The sequence below is a fragment of the Populus nigra genome, chromosome 1 (assembly GCF_951802175.1).
Source record: "Populus nigra chromosome 1, ddPopNigr1.1, whole genome shotgun sequence".
Classification (NCBI taxonomy): domain Eukaryota; kingdom Viridiplantae; phylum Streptophyta; class Magnoliopsida; order Malpighiales; family Salicaceae; genus Populus; species Populus nigra.
The window spans coordinates 25,591,831-25,614,599 of record NC_084852.1 but is presented as its reverse complement, the minus strand read 5'-3'; the positions used below and the strand labels follow the sequence as shown (position 1 = coordinate 25,614,599).

The window sequence follows — 22,769 nt, the reverse complement described above, 5'->3', positions numbered from 1 at the left end:
GACCATTGCAATGTAATAGTTGAAGAGTAGATTGGGTAACGAAATTTAACAAATGCAATTCACATTATGTTTCAATAATCTTCGTGGTAGGATTTACAACTTTTGACAGAACAAATATAACACTTTTACTACATCTCATGAAAGCTCTATCAGCTCCAAAAGACCCTACGAACAAGACACAAAACACTATAGGCATAATTCTGTACTGTCTTGGTATCTAGCCACACTGATACATACTGCGTATTAATATTTAACAACCATTTCTGATCTACAGTAGAAATGCTAGACAAGACCTATTTGAAATGTAGCATATTTTCTCTTAGATGTGATCATGCAAGTAGTATGGAGATGTAGATACACGTCCGCTGATGAGATCTTAGAGATGCATTACTCCTTGTTTCTAGAAGTGCGGTCTTTTCTCGGCCCACCAAGAATACGGGAGATCTGAAGACCTCGACTGAAAGCTTGGTTGAACAGCATTCGAGTTTGGAACTCGGAAACAAATGGGAACCAAGCCAAGAATGCAACGGGTGTGAATAGAAGCAAACCCATGACTATTTCATAACCACGAGCAAGTGTCCGGACCGATCCCCAAAAGCCAGCGTGCTGTATAAGTGGCTTGCAGGCCTGTGCAATCTGAAATAAAATGATCGACCAAAAAAAGCTGTGAAAAATAAATATCTTTTCCAGAACAGTATCCAACTAAAGCGATTTCTTACAAGGCACCATGATTTACTAACCAGCAGCAGTCCCCATCCAGAAGGCAAGAATGCAAGAATGCAGACTATAACATCCCGTATTGTCATGTGAGGGAGTGCTATCAAGGTGATGAATACGGAAATAAAAGTTATGAATATGAGACCCTTAATGAGCCGAAACAAGAGTTGGAAGTTTGCACTGAGCTGTCTTCTTCCTACAGCTACAGCCTGTAAAATAATTCAACAGAATTATCAGTACTAGCCAGCTCGGGGAATTTAATTTGCTTAATTTTATAGTTAAATGTGAAGCCCTAAACAGAGCCAGTAAAATTGGGGTGCAGTAAATAGAAAAACAAAATCTTTGAATAACCAACGTCCAGCAAACCAACTTTACAATCAACTGCACAACTTATGACGTGCAATTATGATTAGCATCAGGATATTTGGTTCTAACACTGCAGATATTCAAGGCAGAGGATTTGCGCAGACAGGTACCATAGGAAAATGATCCAAGTGAGAAAAAGGACATAATAATAATAATAAAAAAAAAAAAAAGCTATTCTGAGATGCATAATAGCAGGCTGAAGATCTTTGTGACTAACCTTCATTAAAAACAATACTAGAATGATCACAATCCATGAAACACCATAAACCTGTAAGCCAGAGGAAATTTAAGTTCAGAATAATTTTAATTCTTTCTTCTTAAACATCATAATTATATTGAGAACACAGAGACATGAAGAAGAAAAATGATGATAAACAGTATACCAGAAAACTTTTGGTCTTGTCAACAATACTGAGATGGTACACAAGGCCATACTGAAAGATGAAAAAGCGCAGTGACAACAGTATCTCCACAATGATGCCTCGCTTCCCAGAAAAGCGGAGATGCTCCTGCTCCTTTTCCCACCAGGATTCCCAACTTTTATCTGGATGAACACCAATCCCTCCACGGTTATTTATCCACTTATTCCAATCTGTATAGTCATCAAGAATCTTTTGCCACTCAAACCCTGATGGATTGAAAAGGAAAGGAGCAAAAAGCCATGTCCCCACCATGAACCACATTGATATAGTGATTAAAACATATGCAACTACACCTCTGTATGAACGCCCAAATATATGGAATACAAGAAGCAGAATCATCAATTCAATCCCTTTGACGAAATGGCTGCGAGAATACAACCTGTAGTTATCAGCAAACTTAGCATGGAACACTACAAAGCCACGGCCAGTAGCTCTGTATGCTGAACCTCCATGCAGCAATGTCCTTCCATAATAGTGAGTCTTTGTTCCAAGAGAAAATGTGAAAAATACAGGGGCCAATTGTAACTGCATCAATATGAAATCACTTAATGCATTACGAAATCCTTTCTCCAGACCAATTTCCATCATCATAGGCAAAGCCATCAAAAATCCAATTTGCACAAAAGACTGAGAAGCAAGAGCTACTTGAAGAGCCTTGTTGTCTCTAATAGCTCGCTGAGTACTTAAGCCTTTTTCGAGTCCACTGAGAACGAGATATAGGCGGCCATATAGAAACACATAGACAGTGAGTACAGTTAACTGCCAAAGAAGAATCGAGGACTTTTGGATTAGTATAGAGAATGGTAATGCATATACCTAGTGCGAAAGAATGTGCATTTCAGACATACCATAGTACTAAAATAGAAACCAATTGTGGTGAAGTAGCATGACAGCATTCGGAAAAAATCAAATCGATGTCCAAGCCTATATATGTCGCGACTCAATGTCTGCTCACCATTCCCATTGGCTATCTTTGCCTCGAACATAGATATCTGGTTAAGGCCCACATCCCTCCCTTTACCAACTTGGATATATTCATGATGAGTAACATTGCCTTCACGTAATGTAGAATTGAAACCTGATGACAATTGAAAAAAGAAAATAATGGGTTGCAAAGCCAAAAAAACCATATACTCATCAGTGTAAAGTACATAAAATATCACAATGCCTGCAAATATGTCCTCGCTTAAATTGATGACTTTAGAAGCTTTGCTGACACCCCCTCTCGTCAAGTGAAATAGTCTATCAAAAACATCCGGGTGACCATAATGGAACCGTACTCTGGATGAGGAACAGATATTATTAATTATAAAGGTAAGAAACAAAACAGACAGCAAAAGTCATACATACAAGACTAATAGTTATGTATGTAAAGTAATGAAAATAGAGAAACTGTAACACCAGAATGCTATTGCCCTCTCTTTTACAGATGAAATTAAAAATGTGGCACATATAAACACATGCTAGCAGCAGATATCTGCCAGCCTGAAAATTTAGAGCCCAATCATCGCTGTGTTAACAAAGCACAAAGACTGCACCATATCCAACCCAATCTCCCACCAAAAATAAAAATAAAAAAAAAACAAAAAAAAAACCTATTATAGCTCTAGCAATATATATGTTTGGGAGTTAATAATAGGGTGTTTCAGGTACTTCCTTCAAACTGCAAACCATACAGTGGTCAATACACGGATAAAGTTCTTTTGCTGCATTGACATGATATGGTGCATTAATTTAATTAGTATATAAACCATAAACATGAGATTTTCTGAATTGAAGCTGGAATCTTACTTCAAAGGGCTAGCCAACAATCTCTGACCAATAGTCACAAAACTAGTCTCCTGATTTGACATAAACCATGCTAGAGATGAAACACTGCACAGATCAACCAAAACCTTTAGTGAATGCAGAAATTGAATCTTAATATTGCAGCAGCACAGCTACTATAGTTCATTTTCCAAGAAAAAACAGCACAGTACCTGCCAGTGAATATGTGCTCCCTGAGCCCAAGAATTGTCGGATATCTCACACCATCATGCTTTTTAAGAAATTCTTGAAGCAAGTTCCTCACTTTGAAGGCTTCTTCCATGTAGTTATCCTATCGCATGGATACGTATCAATTGAGTTTCTCTACAGATTGACTTTTCCATAATCTATTTGCTTTTCACTGAATGGAGTACCTGGTTCATGTCTATTGTTTGCAAGGCTTCCCCGCGAGTGAAAATAATGGCATGGTTCTGATTTTCTGGCTTTCCCTCACCTAACATTGCTGGCCCTGGAAGTTTTATCCGATAAATTACCTGCAGAATGAAATTCAACAGAGTGATTGCAGGAATCATGCTAATCATAATAAAATGCCTTCAGTTAAATAAAGAAGAATCACATGATTCTCACACTCCACGCCACAAATGTTCATGGACACATACACCAGTTATATGAGTTTTCTTATCGATGAAACTCAAAATGCATGTCATAGTAGGTTTAGTCTTCAAGTGTTTGGGGTGGGGGTGGGGGTGGGGGTGGGGGTGAGAGGAGAAGAAATCATAAAAATCCCCATGTATTAATAGTCCTTTTCAATTAACTTTTAGATCAAACCTTCTGAAAACAGAAGCAGCTTAAATGACTTCAACCGATTAAAGTTCACAATAATACTTGATGAATAGAATAAGACAGGACTTATGAGGATGTAGTAATCCTTTCCCCTTATTATGTTATATTAGACAATCATGTTCAATAAATCAATTGCCAAGAACAGTGCACGGATTTGAAAACATTACTTGCCTCACTGACACTGCATCAAACATTTTTCCGTTTTCTTCCTTGATCATAGAGTTTAGCATACAGTGAATACTTAATCAATAGATAATAGTGTGACAGTAAATCAAATGTCTATCAAGCATTTCATGCATTATTTCATTTAAGAATAAAGCCAGCAGTAACTTTCTCAAACAATTAAATTAAATTAGATTCCTGAATATTATAAAATCCGAACAAGCTGTAAAACACACTAAGACTGGTACCTGGTCTAAATTTTGAATTGGCTCGGAAGAATCAATAGGTTTGGTTGGAGGAGCAACTTTCACGAGAGTTGAATAATAAACCTTCTCAACCATCTTTTTGGATTTATCTTTTCCAGTTTCTTCAACTTCATCGATATAAGCCACGCGAAGTGATGGATATCTGCCTCCAGGAAAACAATGAAATGATACAACCAGTTCCTCACAAATGCCAAAAGAAGTCAAAAGGATAGTGTCAGAAAATAGGCAAAGAAAAATTGGGAAACCTACGTTGTCATGAGCCTCAAAATGTCTTTGGCAAGAGGATGACCTGCACGTTTGTGCTTGCCATATTCTTGGCATGACACGACATATGTAAATTTCAAGTCAGCTATTGCTTGACATTGTTGCCAAGTTGAGTTATCACTCTTGGATGGTCCCTCACTATTTAATTCAGCAGCCTTGTAGCCCTTCATTAGTTCTGATACAAGCAACATTAAATAGGATTTGATTCAATGTAAAAGGGATGACATAATCTGACATTTACAATCAAGCTTTGGCCAAGTACCTTCATCATTTGCCATATCAAGGAATGCTTGAAGTTCCAAAGCTTTTCGGTAATACATCATTCCTCGTACTTATTTGTCAAAGATATCAAGCAGAAAAGCATAGAATGCTTATTGTCAATATATTGTCAAAATAAGAATTCTGCTCTATGATTTCTCAAAAAGATACACAAACGCTGCAGGTCAGGGTGGCAGGAGAGAGGTTCCTACCTGTTTTTGTTAATGTTTGGCTTCTATATGATGCCCACAAACGGAGTTCTTCCTCCAATACATCATTTGCACGGAGTTCTTCCTCGTTGTTACATCCAACCCGCTCGAGGAAGTTTTTCCATTCATCTGTGTGGAATCATAAATACATGATAAAATATATTATTTTTCTGTACAAAATTTTACCAAGGACAATCAGTTGAAAAGGAAATAAGATTAGGAAAAAGAATGGATGATGTTAACCTGGAAAGATCTTTTGCAAGTAAAAAAGGATAGAAACGCCATCATCATTTTGCTTTTCCAGAAGATTTATAGAGTAATTAACCTCTTCGCGGTAATAAGGAGTTAGGACACTAAAACAGAAGAAAAATGTGTCACATTACACATGCAAGTAGTAACAGTCGTCTGCAAGTAACCGTGCAATAATGCAAAGAACAATACAGCAATGGTAAAACTTGGCTCTATAGTGCTTCAGGTTTCACAGCAGGTACCATAGTTAAGAGACCCAGCCAGGCCAAGGAAACCCAAGTCAAAAGCAAAAGGACATTTTAAGTCTTAAACGTCATTGTTTCAAAACAATTTAAAAAACAAAGGTTACAGATGACTTTGTTTTGAATAAAAAAAAAATTCCACGAGTCTCACCTAAGTTTGCCAGGTCATGGATTGACCCATCAGGTCAACTACATAGCTGGTCCAAAAGGAAACCCAGCCCAGACCAAGACCTGGGTCGGCAGGTCACGAAGTCAACCCACCAGGCAAGGTTGGGTTTCATAACAGTGGTAGGTACAAAGTTCATAAAAAAAAATTAAATAAAGAGGGGAAAGAGAAGAAGAAGATTCAGGTAATCACGGTGCCAATCCAAGTCTAGCTAAAACTTTGCATTTGACATTGCTAATGTATATGCGATCATGAAAACAGAAGTTTAATTTATGCTGTAAAGAAGATGGATGTGAAGACAGCTTACGTGAATGAAAGCATATTTCGAACTTTAGGTGCACTAGGCATGTCCATGAACAATGAATTGGAGAAGAAAGAAATGCGCCTTCTAGCTTCCAAGTTAGATGGAACATCCATAGCAGACTCCTTCACAGTAAGCAATAGATGAAGCCTTCTGATCTATTGGAAATATCAAATTATACACATGAGATTAGAATGTCATCTCCAATTGTGCCGCGTAGTCATAGAAAGAGAGAGGAAAAGAAAGGCGGCTCTAGAAGAAAGAGTGAGAAACCATTCAGACAATAATAACACGCTACTATAGTTGACTTGCCAAATTGAAAATGGAAGAAAGGAATTAGGTCAAATGAACCTGAGTGATATTTACAAGCTAAAAACTAGAGAAAACAAGAGCAGCCACATGGTGGACATACTATCAAAAGGGGCTTACTCTTTCTTTCCAATCTTCTGTCTCTGGAACTGGAAACCTGAGTTTGCCGAGAAACGTATGTTGCTGATCAATTGGTGTCATTCCCTCATCATTTCCATAAGATCCACCATGGTTTGAATCCATCAAACTACAGCCGGAAATAATAATTGCATAGCACAATTATACAAAAGTTAACAATGTATAGAAGAAACAGTTGCATTCAAATAATATACCTAGGAATATCATCCTCCAGTATGTCCCTGGTCACGACCTCTAGCATGTCAAGCAAGAGGATGACAACACGATTCTTGTCTTCTTTGTTATTGATTATCTGTAATATATACTGTTTCAGTTAGGAGGGGTATAGCTTGACCCAACAGATATACACACCAGTTTTTGTCAGAAAATGATACCAAAAAGTCAATTAGCTTCACAAATTGTTCATTGAGAATTGGTAGGGCACTCATATTTAATTCTTGTATCAGGGTGTCCTTTTCTATATATTCATCAACTCTGGCGAAGATATCTTCTATAACCCTGAACATAGCAAACAGTTAAGATGATAACCAAATTTATCTTGACTGAAAACACAAGTCCTCCTTCCAATTTTGACTAATAATATACATAGCATTGAACTCACTTTTTTTCCCCATCTCCTTGAACCAAAAACTTGATGATACTTTTAAAAGAAGCATAGCACTCACGAACTGCACAGTGCATATAATTGTCTGAAGCCAACCTATTTTTCAGTTCACGGTCATTTCGATTGCTGTCTTTTGCCATATCCAATGCTATTGGGATCTGTATGGTATGTAGGTTAGATTTATAGGTCTAAGTGAGGCTAGAAAACTAAATAATTCAGGAACAAATGAACCTTGCTAGCAAGCAAAAATGGAGGCCATTGAATGAGGTCTAGTTCACGATCAGCCCAATAGGGAACAAGCATCAAATTCATTTCCCTGCAGATTTGACAGTTATTAGAATCTATAATAACATTCACCCCAATTCTAAGAAGGCAGCAAAATATTCCACTTGCAATTCCTTACGATACCTATTATCTATCAAATCCTCCTCCCAGAAGCTAGTGATTATTTTATTCCACATTTGTGCAAACCTTGCTTCCTCCTTCTCTTTGTTGGATTCGGTCTGAACTAACAAGCCAATTGGTTAAGACTCTAAGATGGGCATTTCAGATAATAAAATGGCAAAAGACATTGAAGATGTGGGTCTCTAGCACCTACAGTCCCAGTATTTGTACGAGAGAAAATGGCTCTCAGTCCTCTCTTCTTGATAGTCTCAACCTTTTCATGAGGAATCAAGCAGGCATTGAAGGCACCTGGTAATGATTCGAATCGAGACCTCAACATTCCTAATGTACGAATCTGCAAATGAAACAGAAACAATAATTATAGAATTTTACTAAAAAGTATGATCAAAGAGTATTTTTCATATATGCTAAACAAATGTTACCGACACCTTTTCTTCATAGTGAACTGACTAAACACCCATGGGATTAAGGCACCATTTGGTATTGCACGTCGGGTGCTTTTGAGAAATGCTTTTCAAAGTGCATTTGGGTTTTAAAGGCATCAATTTCAAGCCTTTTTTTGATGATTTTCAACGATTTGGATGAATGAGAAAGTGACTTCTCTCAGCTCACTTGTTAACATAACCATGCAGTGATAGCTATAGAAGTCAAAATACCTTTTGTTTAGTTGTGTAGGCTAATAAACTATTAAGCATTCCTAATATCAGTTTAAATACCGGTGAATCAATTTATCTACCGATCCATAAGTGCCTATATATTTTCTTTGAGTCAAATTTTCAAACAAACAACATTTGCAGCATGTTTGGAACCCTCTGAATTTAATTAAATTCAGAGGTTTTAATGAAATCTTAGGTTTGGAATCCTTTTGAGTGTTAAGAATTGAATTTCAAATACAAATTAATCTCTAAAAATACTACAAAAGTAAATCAGAGACCAACCCCTCTGATTCACAATTTCAAAGTAGAGAAATTTAATATTAATACTAACTTTCTCAAAATACTCATCTCTTATTTTTAAAGACATTTGAAGAAATAAAATAAAGGTAATGAGTAATATAGAAAATAAAATGAATTGAATTTTATATTTTCCAAACATGTGAATTCAAATTATTTATCAATAGAAATCAAATCAAACACTATAATTGAATTCAACTGCAGTAGATAATTCCTTCCAAACAACCTATTAGAGATAAGATCCCATCAATATGCTTTAAACGGGTATCAAACAATCCTTGCCTTCATGATCAAGAAATAATTTGCTGCACATACTCGGACATAGGCATACAGCCAAAAGTTCAAATATAAATACAATCTATAGAGCAAAGCTATCTTTACCAACCTCTCCAAGACGGCGAAATGCGCCATATATGCCTCCAAATATAGTTGAGTAGATGGCATACCAGATCTGAGTATCCATAAAATAGACCTAAAAAGGAATCACTTAGATCAAACAGTAAGCTTGACAGTTAAAAAACAATTGCAGAGAGATGCCAATGGAACAAACGTACAAGAACAACAGGAGCCCACAAAGAAATCACGACACCAATATTACTGTTGGCTGCATACAGATAATGATGGCATTATAAAACATTTTCATCATACAAGAACTTAGAAGAATGCATTTCACTCATGCTATTACCTCGAGGAAAAAACTCATGCCACTGGTAGTTGCGTATGTGAACCTTCATGACAGCTTTTGTTGGACCAACAAGTGGCTTAATCTGCAAAAAAGAAGGTTTGTTTGTAGAAACCCATTACTTGCCTCCCAAAATTCGTTCTTATCTCTTTCCATTTTTTGTCAAATAGACTTCGTTGCAGGTAGGATAAAAAGCCTATAATTGCAAAAAACAAATATGAATGTTGTTATTTTTGTCTGCGTGCGATGAAATATTTGAAATGGGATTAAAAACCCGGTGTGTATTAGACCAAGATAATCGACCACCATAAAAGTTAATAAACAGAAAAAAAAAGTGTGGCTTGTTTGACCAAACAGGCCAACAATGAATTGGCTGCCTCGTTCAAATTGCGATTTGGTTTATAAAAAGTAACATCACAGTTATTATAGTCTTGTCTAACCCTAGCTTAAATGTGAAATAAAAAACTATCAAAGGATTAAATCAGAAAAAAAAATGAGGCATTGAAATGAAAAGACGACAACACACTATATTGACTTGGATTAACACGTGAAATTTACAACCCAAGTAATAGACATGACCATAATGAGTTAACTTGGTTGAATAATCTGTCTCTTTTTTCCCTTCCTTTATTCTCTTCCCGTTTGAGCCTTAATTGACCACAAATTGGATTAAATATGGAAGTAAATTGAAAAGTTATAAAAGAATAGAAGCTAAAATTTTAAAAAATATCACATTGTATTGACCTCAGTCAACTTGAATTACCGACAAAATTTAGAACCCAAATCAAAACATAATATCAATTAGGCATAATTTTTTAAGCTAAGCGATAAAAAAAGATGTAATTGCATTTTTTATTTTAAGTTAAATAAAAAAAATTCAATGATAACAAATAGTTAAAATGTATTTTAAAAAAAAATAAGGGAAAATGCATTAAAAAAAAACCCTAGATGTTGTGAATTAACCCATTGAATCTGCAATCCATGCCAACAACTCAACCAGGTCTAATAATTTTTTTTCTTAATTTTTTCTTGCACCTAAACAAAGAATAAAAATAATTGAAAAAAATATAAAAAAAACCTACCAAAAGAGCCCAAGCACACGAGCCTGGTGGCCCGGCACATCTGGGTTGCTTAGGCCCACACACCTGGGCCTTATATTTTTTTTTAATCTTTTTAAGGGCTGGACAACAAGTTTTTTTTAAAAAAAAAATCAGACATGTCATTTGTCTGTTAAGATTCCGGCCATCACAGTGGCGGCTGAAAAATCAAGGCATGCCTAATTTTGTCCAAAAATCCCATTTTGTTACCCATTTTAACCAAAAAACAAAACGTCTCATTTTTTTTTTTAAACACCCTCACAACCCCTAAAAACCTGGAAAAAATGCTAAAAAAGGCCCCCAAACACAAAATCAAACCTGATTACATTTTTCTTCTTCAACTCTGATCTATTTTTTAGGTAATATTGAGGTTTAAAACAACCATCATCAAACTCCTTCATTAAATGAACTCATTGACACCAATATCAACTAATTCGGTGGCCGGAATATGCGAAAACGACTCTCTTTATGTCAGAATCTAACGAAACTTTATCTCCTTACAAAATCAGAGACTAAAAATAATAAAAATAAAGTTTTGTATCAAAACTAAATTTAGAAAAATATAAGGAACCAAAAAGGTCTAATTTTCAAAATTGAGGGACTAAATTGTACTTTGTATGCCAACTTTAAACAAACCACCTATTTTTGGTGACTTTTCTAAGTTGGTCCTCTGTCTTTCAATTTTCTCCCTTGTCAACAAATTTGAAGTAATTGGCTATTAATTTTGCAATTAAAGGACACAATTTATGGAAAAAAAAAATTAAAGGGACCAAAAATTAAAAAAAATTAAAAAAAAGCATTGCTCCATTGTTGTGAAGCAATTATTGGTTTTCATCAATTCATTAAGTCCAGATATTAACACTTCTTTTCTTTTGCTTTAGCTTTGTTTTTTAAGAAAGAAATTATTAAGTACACAATAGATGAAAATACTAATGTTGCATTAACTTCAACATTCGATGCTTGCTGGTGAAAATGGCAACCTAGATTCACTTGCTTAAGGAGGTTGATTTAACGTTCATTAAGTAGGATGGAAAAGAGTATAATGAGCAAGAGATGTACCTCTACGAAAAAACTGAATGCTAATTTTGACACTAGTAGGAGAACCCAAAACATGGTGTACCTAGAGAATTAAAGCAAATAAAAGTTCCAGTAAGAGGAGATAATAACTCAGTAGTCATGGAAGCCACAAGCATCCAAAAGTCCAGATATTAACACTTACTTCAACAGTGAAACAGAACTCTCATGCATTCCCCTTCCAACATAAAGCCGAGGCTGCAAGAAATCAGATTACATGCAAGTGGTTGCAGGTATGTTCGTATATGTAAAACTTCCATAGAATGCAATTATCAAGGAAGTTTTAAAGCAAGATTTTGCATACCTGTGACCACCACATCAGGAACAACACAATCTTATTGTTTGAACGTTCAAGAACCCTCCGAATTAATGGGAACACAAACAATAACACAGAGAGGATATTTGGAGACAAGTAAATTAGGATAGCCATGATGAACAAAGAAGGCGAACTTGGACTACTGCCAAACCATTTCTTAATGGTCTGTCCAAGTCCAGGAGGATTTTTCCAACTATACGCATAAGTTACTGGTAGAACTATGACCCATGCTGCAGCTGAAAGAACCTTTAAAACATATCTTATTTTCACGTAAAATGGCATAGTCTTCCTTGCCTTCCACATCAGAATGATATCAATGACAGCTGAAAATAAAATAGAATCGTCAATTTGAATTGATAAATGCATAAGTGCATGGTACAGAATGTAGCAGTGTTTTCTGATTACCATGAAATTATAAGCTACAATCTTTAATCAAAAAGGCTATGTATTGACTAGTAGCACCAGATGCTTAAACTCTTGGAATTCGCAAAATTAAGGCACATACCGTCAACATGGTCTAGATGGCTTATCATTCAAGGACAGAAAGAGTTGGGAAAAACTCTGTTACTGGCTTTCATTTTTATTCTTCTTTCTAAACATCATTATAACTCTTTTCAACCTGTATTTAATATTTTGCTTATATGATTTTTAGTTTTATGTTTTCATCAGAAAAAACAGAGGTTTCAAAAAGGAGGTTTCCACAATATGGATACGAGGAAAGTGTGAGTTCACAACTCTGCAAGACAAGCTTCTATATAAATGTCTAGATCATCACATTTACCTCTAAGAAACTTGCTCAAAATTTTAACTGTGCCATCCAAATTGGAATCAAATGACCAATTGAACTTTCACGGAAAACTGTCAAACCTTCAACCAGTATGCAGTCATATTAAATATTCTGTGTAACTCGTGCTATTCATCAATCTGGTATTTCAAATTGGGGTAGTGTGACAGCTTCCAAAGAGAATTAGAATTGGTGAATGGTGATATATAAGCTATACTTAAAACTAACTGGACATGCCAATGAGCTTCTAGCTCAATTGGCACCAATGCCTCTGTTTCTGTAACTAATTGGACATGAGATAAATGTAAAGGTCTGTAAGCTCAACAAAATAATGAGCAATGCTCAAACACGAAGTCTTTAAGAGAACTTTTTTCTCTACCTTGTCCAAAATTTAGTATCGTAGAAGTGATGAAGATGCTCAAAACTTTCTTGAAAACATCACCCTCAAATATAGAACTCAATTTTCCTGATCCATTCCAAGCAATGATGATCATCGCCTTAATTGAAGGGAACATGCCAAAAAAAATCATTTGTTCAATATATCATCAGAAAAGAAAAGTCTAAAAATATTCATTATATAGCGCAGCCAAAAAGCAGAGAGGTTTACCTGTAAAGACAGAATAAAGAAGCTCCACATTCTATCAAAACTTCTGAAAATATGCCAAAATGATCTTATTTCAACAAAATTAACTTTTCCAATCCATCGATCCCCTGTAACTGGTTTCTTAACCTGATAATCAGAAGTGGAGAAATACCAACCATGAGAAGTGATATATCAGGACCAAAATTTTTCTGACATGGCAATATCCATTATGTTTGCAAAGTTTTAATTTGTAAGAGATAATTTCTTTGAATCACAAATTCAAGACAAATATGCTCCACTTTCAGAATGCTGCCAAGGATTGACTTTTTGAAGTGAAAGAATGCGGTATATCCAATGAATTGAGCTAATCAGTAATTAAGTGCTTAGAACCTAGAATATAGTTCAACAAGACAGTCTAGGTATATGTAATTTTAGAAGAGAGAGAAAGGAATCAAAGAGTAAATATAACTTCAAAAATCTGTCCATCCAAGGATATATGTCATAAATGGGTGTCAGCACTCAGAGACACATACTCTACTGTTCTTCGCATTCCCGATCTCTCATCCATGTTACTCCTCTCAGAGGCTAGACCAGAGATGCAAATCATGCTCCTCAAAGATGCGGGAGCTTTCAACAAAAAAAAATAGAAGAAGAAGAAGAAGAAGAGCCAAATTGGATATTCTGAAGCTTATTTAGCCTACTGTCTCTCCATCATAGCCTTACCAATGAGGTTTGCCAGCTGTGACCTCCCCCATCATGAAGGATAAAGAAAGGGAAAACATCTCGGAGGCACATGCGGCATAGATGGTTGTTAAATCATTACAATTTGCCTTTTGCACAATCGTGTCTAAGAATGACGCCAAGTCAGATGAAATTGCTACCAATATGCAAACTGCATCTCTCGGTGTTGATAATGGATAATATGTAAAGCATGTTCAAGTGTTGCAGATTTCAAGTATTAGACGAAACATAACTCATGGGCGTGCACCACATACCAAGCCCTGAAATTGAAGCTAGAGGCATTGTGTTGAAACGCACATTAGGCAAGGCTCAAGCCCTAAAGGTTTAAATGGTGGTGGCCAAACATATGGATCATTTCACCATCTTTAATTGTAAAGTGCTAACATGAAGAAGGAATATGGGTTACCAAATTGCAGAGCTAATCCCACAGTATTTACTGCAGTCATGAATTGAAAGCAGGGGAGATGAAGAAAGGCAAGCAAACAAACAAAAAACATAGGCCCAAAATTATAGCCTACCTCATCTTTTTCAGCTCGAAGCCCCAATGCAGAGGGGCAAAAAAAATCAGCATCAGCACGCATGGGCCATCCTAATCGGAAACAATCAGCTGACCTACAATTCCAAACCAGCTCACAATTTACAGCTTACAGCATTCACAGATTGGAAAGCCTGAGCAAGAGAATAAAGCATTATACCAAAAGTATTCATTCAAATCATCATAGTTTCTCCATTGAGAATGCTTTGAACTTCCATCTTTGCTCATTTTTGCTTCCCTTGCTATTGTGTCATATATCGGTTTTACTACTTTCCTTAGAAAAGCCTCATTTTCACCACCATAGGCTGGCTTTATATGCTCACCCGTCATTGGACTGACACTCCCAGCCAACATTCCATACAGTTCAAATGCCATCTATAAATATTGAGTTCAATAAGTCAAAGCATCCTTAACCTTTAAATATTCCACTATTCAAAAAGAAAATCAAAACTCATAAAAGAAAAATCAAGTATAAAGAATCAAAATATATTCACAAATCAATGAGAAATACTGTTTGTCTCCAAATGCACATCAAATCATGAAAATTTGCTATCTACTCAATCTACTTGTCATGTTGTTGAGCCTTACAATGTTTTTTTATTACTTTTACTACATGAATACCCGAAAGAAGAAATCCCTTTTTGATTAATATTTGTTACTTCAATTAACTGCAAATTGAAGAACTCTTATAGTCACATAAAAAATGCATTGAATAGGTATCTCTATCTAGCACCTTCCAGCTTCCCCAAAACTCAAAAACAGAGAACAAAGCAACAAATTGATAAGTTTCTTCTGCCTTCATTATCTCTTTATCTGTAGTCTATACAAGTCTTGAAAAGTACATTATTTTCTGATTATAACTCTTCCAGCTTCTCATGATTTGCCAATGAGAATATTTCCTAAACTGAAGAAACTGTCTAAAAGATTAATCTTTTAAGTAACACTGCAGGAAATAAATAGATAAATACATTGCATGCAAACATTCTACATTCTTCTTCACATGTAAATAGGATTTCCAATGAAAGTATAATAAGAAGATTGTACTGCCTATTCTGACACATCCCTCATCTATGGATGTACGCTTGTAATCTCTAAACAAGTCAAATCCTTGAAACCTATTTATTGCTTCTTATCTCAGCAACACAATCAGCATTCCAAGCAAATATTAAGACTGTTCTTGAGAGAACCTGGTTATTATACAAAATATAGGTGATCTAGGATAACTTCTTTTTTTGCCAACTTCACATCCAGTAGCTTGCAAACTGAATAAAAAATAGCCTAACAGGGAAAATTTAGGGAGCTGTTTAGGTCTGACAGGTTTAAAAAAGAAAATCAAACATGAAATAGAAAAATATACTGAAACATTCTTCATTTAGGTGTGTCATCATAAGAAGTTGAAAGCCAAATCTCTTGCATACATGATGATATATATAGCAAAGGCATTCTGGCATGAATCTCAAGTTTGCTGCTTCTCCCCATATAAGAAGATACAGACCCATATAGAGTAGTTTTCTCTGTTGCACTTCTTGTTGAATAGTCGGCAGCCTACCATTTAAAATAGCAGCACAACTAATGAAAACGGTATGAATGAAAATGAAAGTAAGAACAAAAGAGAACATAAGAATGAGGTGCTCTGCACTTCCTGTAAGTGAACTGAAGAAAAAAATAAGAGCACCAAATCCATACTGGTTATATAAGAAGACTTCAATTTCCCACTCAGCATTTCTAGAATAATGATGATAATGAAAATAAATTATGTGATTTTAAAGGTGGAAAGCTCACCAAAGGCTACTTTTGCGTCCTAAATACTTGCACCATTTTTTGTAGTTCTTAAACAGTTTCTTCATAATATCTGTCACGGCCATGTCATCCAACTAACAAGAAAAAAACGTACAGAAAGTTGATTGATGCATGAGAATATTTCCAAAGTAAGGAAAATAAACCTTAAATGAGAAGTAAACAACCTTGGGTTGCTGATCAGGCTTTGGAAATTGCCGTATATGCACATTCGCAAGCAACAGAATCAAGTGCTCCCTTTGATTTTCCACATTATCTTTCTACATATCATCACTTTATTACAGCCAACCAAAGAACTCTTGGATATAACAGGAAGCAACCAAGTTAGTCACTCACCTGAAAGCCAAACATAGCCTGAAGCCAATCTAAAATGTCTTCATTTACTCTCTTCTTGTGCCCCTTTGGCCATGGAAGACCCCTGGTGTTTCGAAGTGCAATAACAGTAGCTTTAATCTGTAAGTTACATAACCAACCAAGAGTTTTCATCAGTACTCAAAAAAGAGTAGCAGAAAAATATAAAACAAAAGATTTCAGACAAGGAAGATGGAATTGACCTCAGGATATCTCATGATAACTTGATGTTCACTTTCAGGATCAAGAGGAAGAATATTATAGGGTACATAAATTCGGTTCTTTTCTTCAACTTCAGTCTGAGCTTCCAAAACCTACAATAGAAAACAAGGAAAGAAGAGAGCCCTTATACAAAATTTCCAATATATGATACAACTATTCAATAAATGAATGTTTCCAGATTCAAGTATATTTTTCTAAAAAAGATGGACGGGTATTAAATGCCTCATAAGGAAAAATTATCAGCCTAACCTCATCATCTACTTTCACAGACTCTGTCTGGTTGACAGCCCTCAAAACCTCAAATAGGACAGCAGCAGTTTGATAAGCTTTTGTAAGTTGGGCACTGAACTAGGAAGGTGAACTTGATATGAGAAATCAAAAAAAGTACATCCAAGGCAAGTTAATTTACCAATAAATCAGGTCTGTACCAAAAAAACTTACCGATCAGCTTTATCAGCGGCATCTCGTAAAGCTTGTATATACTTCTGATAGTAATCTAGATAAAATCTCTGCATTTCTCGAGCATCACTTATCGTCTTTCCTTGCATGGTGGTGTCATTTTCCTGTTAGACCAAAAGCATAAATATAATTTCAAGTAATTCCAAATGGATCCTTCACAAAATATCAAAATGGTGTAAATTTAAAAAGCAGTTGGAAGGCTCCAAATTAGGGAGGATGGCATGGAGATGAAAGACCACAAACAATGGCTGCTGGAAACATTAATAAATCTTTTTGAATCAATAGGAACACTTTCAAATAAAGCAAACCAAGAATTGTAAACTGTAACTTGAAGTCCATGTGACAAAAGAAATCTACAAGGTGCTTGGTTGAGAGAAATCTGTCTTGATATTACATACATGCTCAAGGAATTGTCCTTCACAAGATTACATTTCTTATCCTTAGGAGGAAAATACTAAGCCAAATCTGTCTTAATGAAAATTAGACCTGATAAGCATGTGAAATGAGAGTTTACCCTTTCCAAACGTTGTAGAAGTGCAGTTTTAAACTGCCGAACACCACGCCCACTAGATGTGGGATCTAGTCTGTGAGCTTTCTCAAAGGCATAGAACCGACCTATTAAAAAATGATAAACGGTATATGAGTAAATAACACTACTTATCTACCTAGTACCAAATATATACATATACGTGTGTGAATAAGGAAATGTTGAAAAGCCAGAACTCTAAGGGAACTTGTTAACTCTATTCAATATGAAGTTCTCATTTCCTTCTTTAAACACATCCACATTTTGAAGCTTCTATTTCACAAATATGTCTACAGAATCATTAGAAGAAAAACAAAAAGAAAATCCTCCAGTTGGATAAAAGATCCTATACGAACAAGAGGATTCCAGTGATGAGAGATGATTTTATTCATGCTTAAAACGCAAATGAGCATGCTAACATGCACCAAACAAAAATAATAATTAATTAACTTACAGAGATAAGCAACTCTAGGGTTGCTTCCCTCAACTTGATTAGCAACACGGAGAATTGGAGCAATCTCAACCAGAGAAGAAGGCACCACCTCACTATCCAACATGGACTCTCCTAGATTACCAGCAGTCTGAGTCCGCAGAATCTGCCTCTGCGGTGGTTGCCGATCAGACCCCCTTCTAGTTGACATCTCTGATGCGTAGTAAAGATCAACTTAAAATGTCTTTGCTTACCTGCCATAACCCATCAAACATCAACAAGAGGAGGGGAGAGAAGGAGAGAAAGGGGGCTAAAACAGCTCACCCTGTTTGGTTTCTTTGTTACTTGCCAAAATCAAAACTTTGAACCTAGGAAATTCCATCATTCACATAAAACTTAATTCAATTATAGACTTGGCTAAATATGTTTTACGTTTCCCTTTCTAAAACAAGAAAATAAGAGACAATGCCCACAGTTTTGCTTTATTCCTTTTCCGTTCATCTGTTTATCTAGCAAATTATCATTATCTTTTGATAAGCCAGATTGAATTAGACAAAAGCATTATGAGACCAGTAGACCAGTATGGAGAAAGGAAACAAATATAACAGACAGATAATGCCAGAAACAAACAAAGAAAAAGCAAAAGGTAGGACATGAAGAAATCTTCAGACCAGCCTGATTACATCAGCATAAGCATAAGCATCCCCAAAGCAGCACCATATCAACCAAAATCACAGGATAGTGCAAATCTCCATAGAAAAGCATAAAAATGTTTAGCACCGAATGAGAGCAACGATAAATAAAACATCAGAGATACCAAAAACAGAGGACCCCCTACCACAGACTCGAACAATCAAGAATCCCTCCCAAGTTCACCGAGCCTGGAACCAAACTAACTAAACAAATCAGATCCACCAAATACTAACTAAAACCACCACACAACACCACCCACAACCCAACACCCACCAAGTGTTATGTTTAGCTAAATAGGAATCCAGTCAATTCCTTGTTACTTGTTCTACTTTTGCAGCAATCGAACCATATACAATGAGAAAGTTGTTAAAAAAAAAAAAAAACTCTTTCCTAACCATAGATATGGTTTCACCCCGGCAAAATCAAGCCGGCCCTCTACGTAGTTGGTGATAAAACCAAGAAAATTCAAATACAGATGAGTGAAGCATAGGCTGAATTGGGAATCAGTTTTCTTCTCTATTCGTGTCTGTTGTAAAATATGCAATTTATAAAGCATGAGATGCTAAGTAAAACCCAACCAGCCCAACAGAACAAACAAAACAAGAAATGAATTCTTGTTCTTGAAAGTAAAGAAAGAACAACAAAAGCAGATAAAGATTACCACTTTAAATATGTTTGAAGAACCAGAAGCAGGGAAAGAAAAACAACAAAAGAAACAAGAACTTCAATAGCTCTACTCCTTCCAAGAACAAGTTCCTTGCTAGGCAGTAAAAGAAACAAGAAAATCAGAGAAAGAGAAAGATTACCACTTTATTAACAGAAAGAACCAAGAACCTCAGCAAGTCTACTTGATGATCATCAAGCCAAAGATCTCACTCTCTTTGACCTTCTTGACTTTTCCAAGAAATCCAACCCACTAGAGCAAAAAATAATAATTTCACAACAACTAGATACTGGGCAGTAAAAGAAACAAGAAAGGGAAAGAAAGGGAAAGATTACCATAAAGAACCAAAAAACACTTCAAGAATTCTGCATGATCATCAACCCCAGGACTTCATTTTCTTAAACTGATTGCTTTACAAACACGTATATGTATCTGCACAGAACAGTCCAGCAAGAAAAAGAAAAGGAAGGATAGAAACTGCAGCAAAATATTAAGTTATGACAGAGAGTTGGAAACTACGAACGTGGGAGGGATAAGGGTAGAAGAGAAGAAGAAAGAAAGCAACTGCAACAAGTCGAGTGACTTTAGTCTACGGTACAGGCACTTTTTTTCTACTTTCTTTTTCCAATAAGAAAATGCCACCCCGCCATTTCTCTAGCTATCTTCTCTCTTTCACTAAAGAGTGAAATCGACTTGATCATAATTTAGAAAAAGAAAGACGTGAGAAGAATAAAATAATACAAGCAGCCGGTAGAGAATTGCTGTTTTTAAGTTTCGGTGGGTTAAACGTGAGATTTGTCCCTGTAATATTGTTTTGGCTGGATCTTATCTCTGTACTAATTTATTTCTCTATCTAGTCCTTTTTTTTTTTGGCTTAGTTTTATTTAGCTATGCTTTTAAATTTTAATTTTTTTTGTTTCCTAAAAATCTCTTACACGTTTCTGCGAATATGTCAAGGCTTGAATCACTAACTACACTGCATAGGGAGGAACCCTTTTAAATACTAACAAAAGAAGAACAGGGTGTACAGGGATGGCATTGAAAATTAAGTTGATGCAAGGACTACATTAAAAAAAAAGTATAGGGATGAATCCACCCAAGTTTTGTCTTAAAGTCTGATTTTTATTGGTGTTACGGTTGAAACTGTATTTATTTTAAAAAAAATATTAAATAATAGTATTTTAATGATTTTTAATATTTTAAAAAAATAATTATTATTATGATTTATTGGTGTTATGGTTCAAACTGCGTTTTAAAAGTATATTTATTTAAAAAAAATATTAAATAATATTTTTTTAGTAATTTTTAATATTTTAAAAAATAACATAAAAAATATTCTGATATATTTTAAAAAAACTGGCTTTGCTTATTTTATTGTGAGACTGAATGCATATGATTATACCTTCCAAGTCAAGCGTGTGTGTACGCGTGTGAGTGTTCTCTTGGTAATGCTGTACCGTGCAAGTATTATAAGTTATGATTATTATATTATTATAAATTAAAAAACATACTAAAAAGCGTGGGTGAAATATTACTCTCAACACCGCTGTCCACACAGTGTTCAACATGAAATTTTTTTTAATATTAACACATTAAAAATATATATAAAAATAAATTTAAATAAAAATAAATAAAATTTAGGGAAATATTAGCTTGAAGACAGTTCCAAATATCCGCAATGTACCCTACCTGTAGCCGATCCTCCATCTCACAAGCACAACCAACATATATGCATAGGTAACCATAGTTTTTCTCTTATACTACTTATTTTTTGTCCTAAATAATTTTATCCATGGCTTTACGTGGCGTTACCTTAGCAATATATAAATCCCATGCTGTTCTCATACCCTCAATAATTCAAGGCAAGACTGATTGGACAGCTCCGAACGAAGACAAGAGTAGCTGGCAAATTGGAATTTATCAAAGACGACGACTGGAGAGCACTGAGAAGACGACAACACATTCTTGATGTAATAAACTACACTTATTTTCCAAGTGCTGTCACCTCTCTTTAAAGCAAAGCAAAGCAAGAGACGGAAAGGAGGGTAGCTGAGGAATATTTTTTAACTGGTTTAATTAAAAAAAATTAGTTAATTTTAAAGCATGTAAAAATAATTAAGATATACATAAATTAATTTAGATATTTATTTTAATTGAAAAAACAAAAAGAAAAAGAAAAAGAAAGAAGAGGCTGGACAGAAATACCCAGGTAAGAAAGTTAGGTTTAATGCTACATCAAGGTTCAATTACATCAATAACTTCATCTGTTCACAGCCGAATGTGAAAGCTATCTTCTCCCATGAGGGGAAAAAAAATTAATATCGTGTAACAAAAAAAAAGGTTTCAATGTCAAGGCCGGTATTGAGCTTTAATCTTACAAGATTTAACTTGGAGGTAGATTATTTATCCCCTACTTATTTAGTTTGATCAATGTTGTTTTTGGATCGGTTTACGCATGGATCCAAACAAAATATTATTAAAAAAGATTTTTAAAAAAAATAAATACATCTTTCATATTGTTTTTTTCTATTATTTTCATGCATTTAAATAAAAAAATATCTCCCGTCTTATCTCTCACTACATTCACAAGTTGATCGATGGAGAACAAAAACATTGGAGAACAAAAACAACAGGGGTTCCGAACAGAAAATAAAAGGGTGGAACCGGTGGGAAAGAAGAAAAGGCAAAGGGCCCAGCACAGCACGAGGATAACAAAGTGAAAGATATCTGAGGATGAGTGCTGATTAAGGTAACAGCTACTTTTATGAACAGACCTCGCACAGCGACACTCTCATGGCACGACAGTACTGTTAGAAGGACCGTAGCCCGAGATATCTCATCAGGTCTTTCTTGTTGGGTTGGAAAGCTGTGGAAAGAAAAGAGGCTGTTTTTGTAATCCTCGCTGATGTCAGCATACGCATGATCACAGCCAAAAAAATCAATTTCTCAGAAATCTGCTACCTTTAGAACCTGCTTCCATTCCTCTTCCTCACAGCCCCCTCCATGGGCCCTCTTCTACGACACCACAGGACCCTTTCCACCGAAATGTTTGAAAGTGTAGTTATAAATATTTAATAAAATATTTTTTATTTTATAATATTTTAAAATAATAATTTTTATTTTTAAAAAATTATTTTTATATTAACATATTTTAATTTTAAATAAAAAAATTAA

At 35.2% G+C, this 22,769-nt stretch overlaps 1 protein-coding gene across 2 annotated transcripts; it reads right to left on the bottom strand.

Moving 5' to 3' along the window:
- Positions 1–31: 31 nt before the first annotated feature.
- LOC133706239 (callose synthase 2-like) lies at positions 32–20,303 on the bottom strand. Of its 2 annotated transcripts, XM_062131730.1 has the most exons (43): positions 19,931–20,303; positions 19,738–19,847; positions 18,263–18,492; positions 17,797–17,897; positions 17,265–17,386; positions 17,073–17,166; positions 16,805–16,915; positions 16,587–16,703; positions 16,418–16,510; positions 16,236–16,327; positions 15,872–15,998; positions 14,614–14,828; positions 14,437–14,530; positions 13,202–13,324; positions 12,974–13,091; positions 11,799–12,133; positions 11,640–11,692; positions 11,480–11,540; positions 9,327–9,408; positions 9,196–9,245; positions 9,027–9,113; positions 7,882–8,022; positions 7,692–7,786; positions 7,515–7,599; positions 7,281–7,441; positions 7,054–7,177; positions 6,874–6,971; positions 6,662–6,788; positions 6,239–6,390; positions 5,518–5,627; positions 5,278–5,403; positions 5,070–5,138; positions 4,793–4,982; positions 4,526–4,685; positions 3,686–3,805; positions 3,485–3,603; positions 3,297–3,380; positions 2,674–2,786; positions 2,354–2,583; positions 1,467–2,264; positions 1,301–1,351; positions 741–926; positions 32–636 (listed from the first exon to the last, which is right to left on the bottom strand). In XM_062131730.1, the coding sequence occupies exons 3-43, from the start codon at positions 18,447–18,449 to the stop codon at positions 388–390; spliced, it is 5,850 nt and encodes a 1,949-aa protein (XP_061987714.1). In that variant the 5' UTR covers positions 18,450–18,492; positions 19,738–19,847; positions 19,931–20,303; the 3' UTR covers positions 32–387. The 2 variants fall into 2 exon arrangements, with proteins under 2 accessions (XP_061987714.1, XP_061987723.1); XM_062131739.1 differs by lacking the exon at positions 19,738–19,847.
- Between the last annotated feature and the right edge of the window lie 2,466 nt (positions 20,304–22,769).

Excerpts from the sequence above, each read along its gene's own strand:
- LOC133706239 (XM_062131730.1), bottom strand. The coding sequence starts at position 18,449 with ATGTCAACTAGAAGGGGGTCTGATCGGCAACCACCGCAGAGGCAGATT. Across the intron at positions 9,246-9,326 it reads GCATGAGTTTTTTCCTCGAG|CCAACAGTAATATTGGTGTC; the intron begins GTAATAGCATGA and ends ATCTGTATGCAG. Across the intron at positions 5,139-5,277 it reads CCAAACATTAACAAAAACAG|TACGAGGAATGATGTATTAC; the intron begins GTAGGAACCTCT and ends TTGACAAATAAG.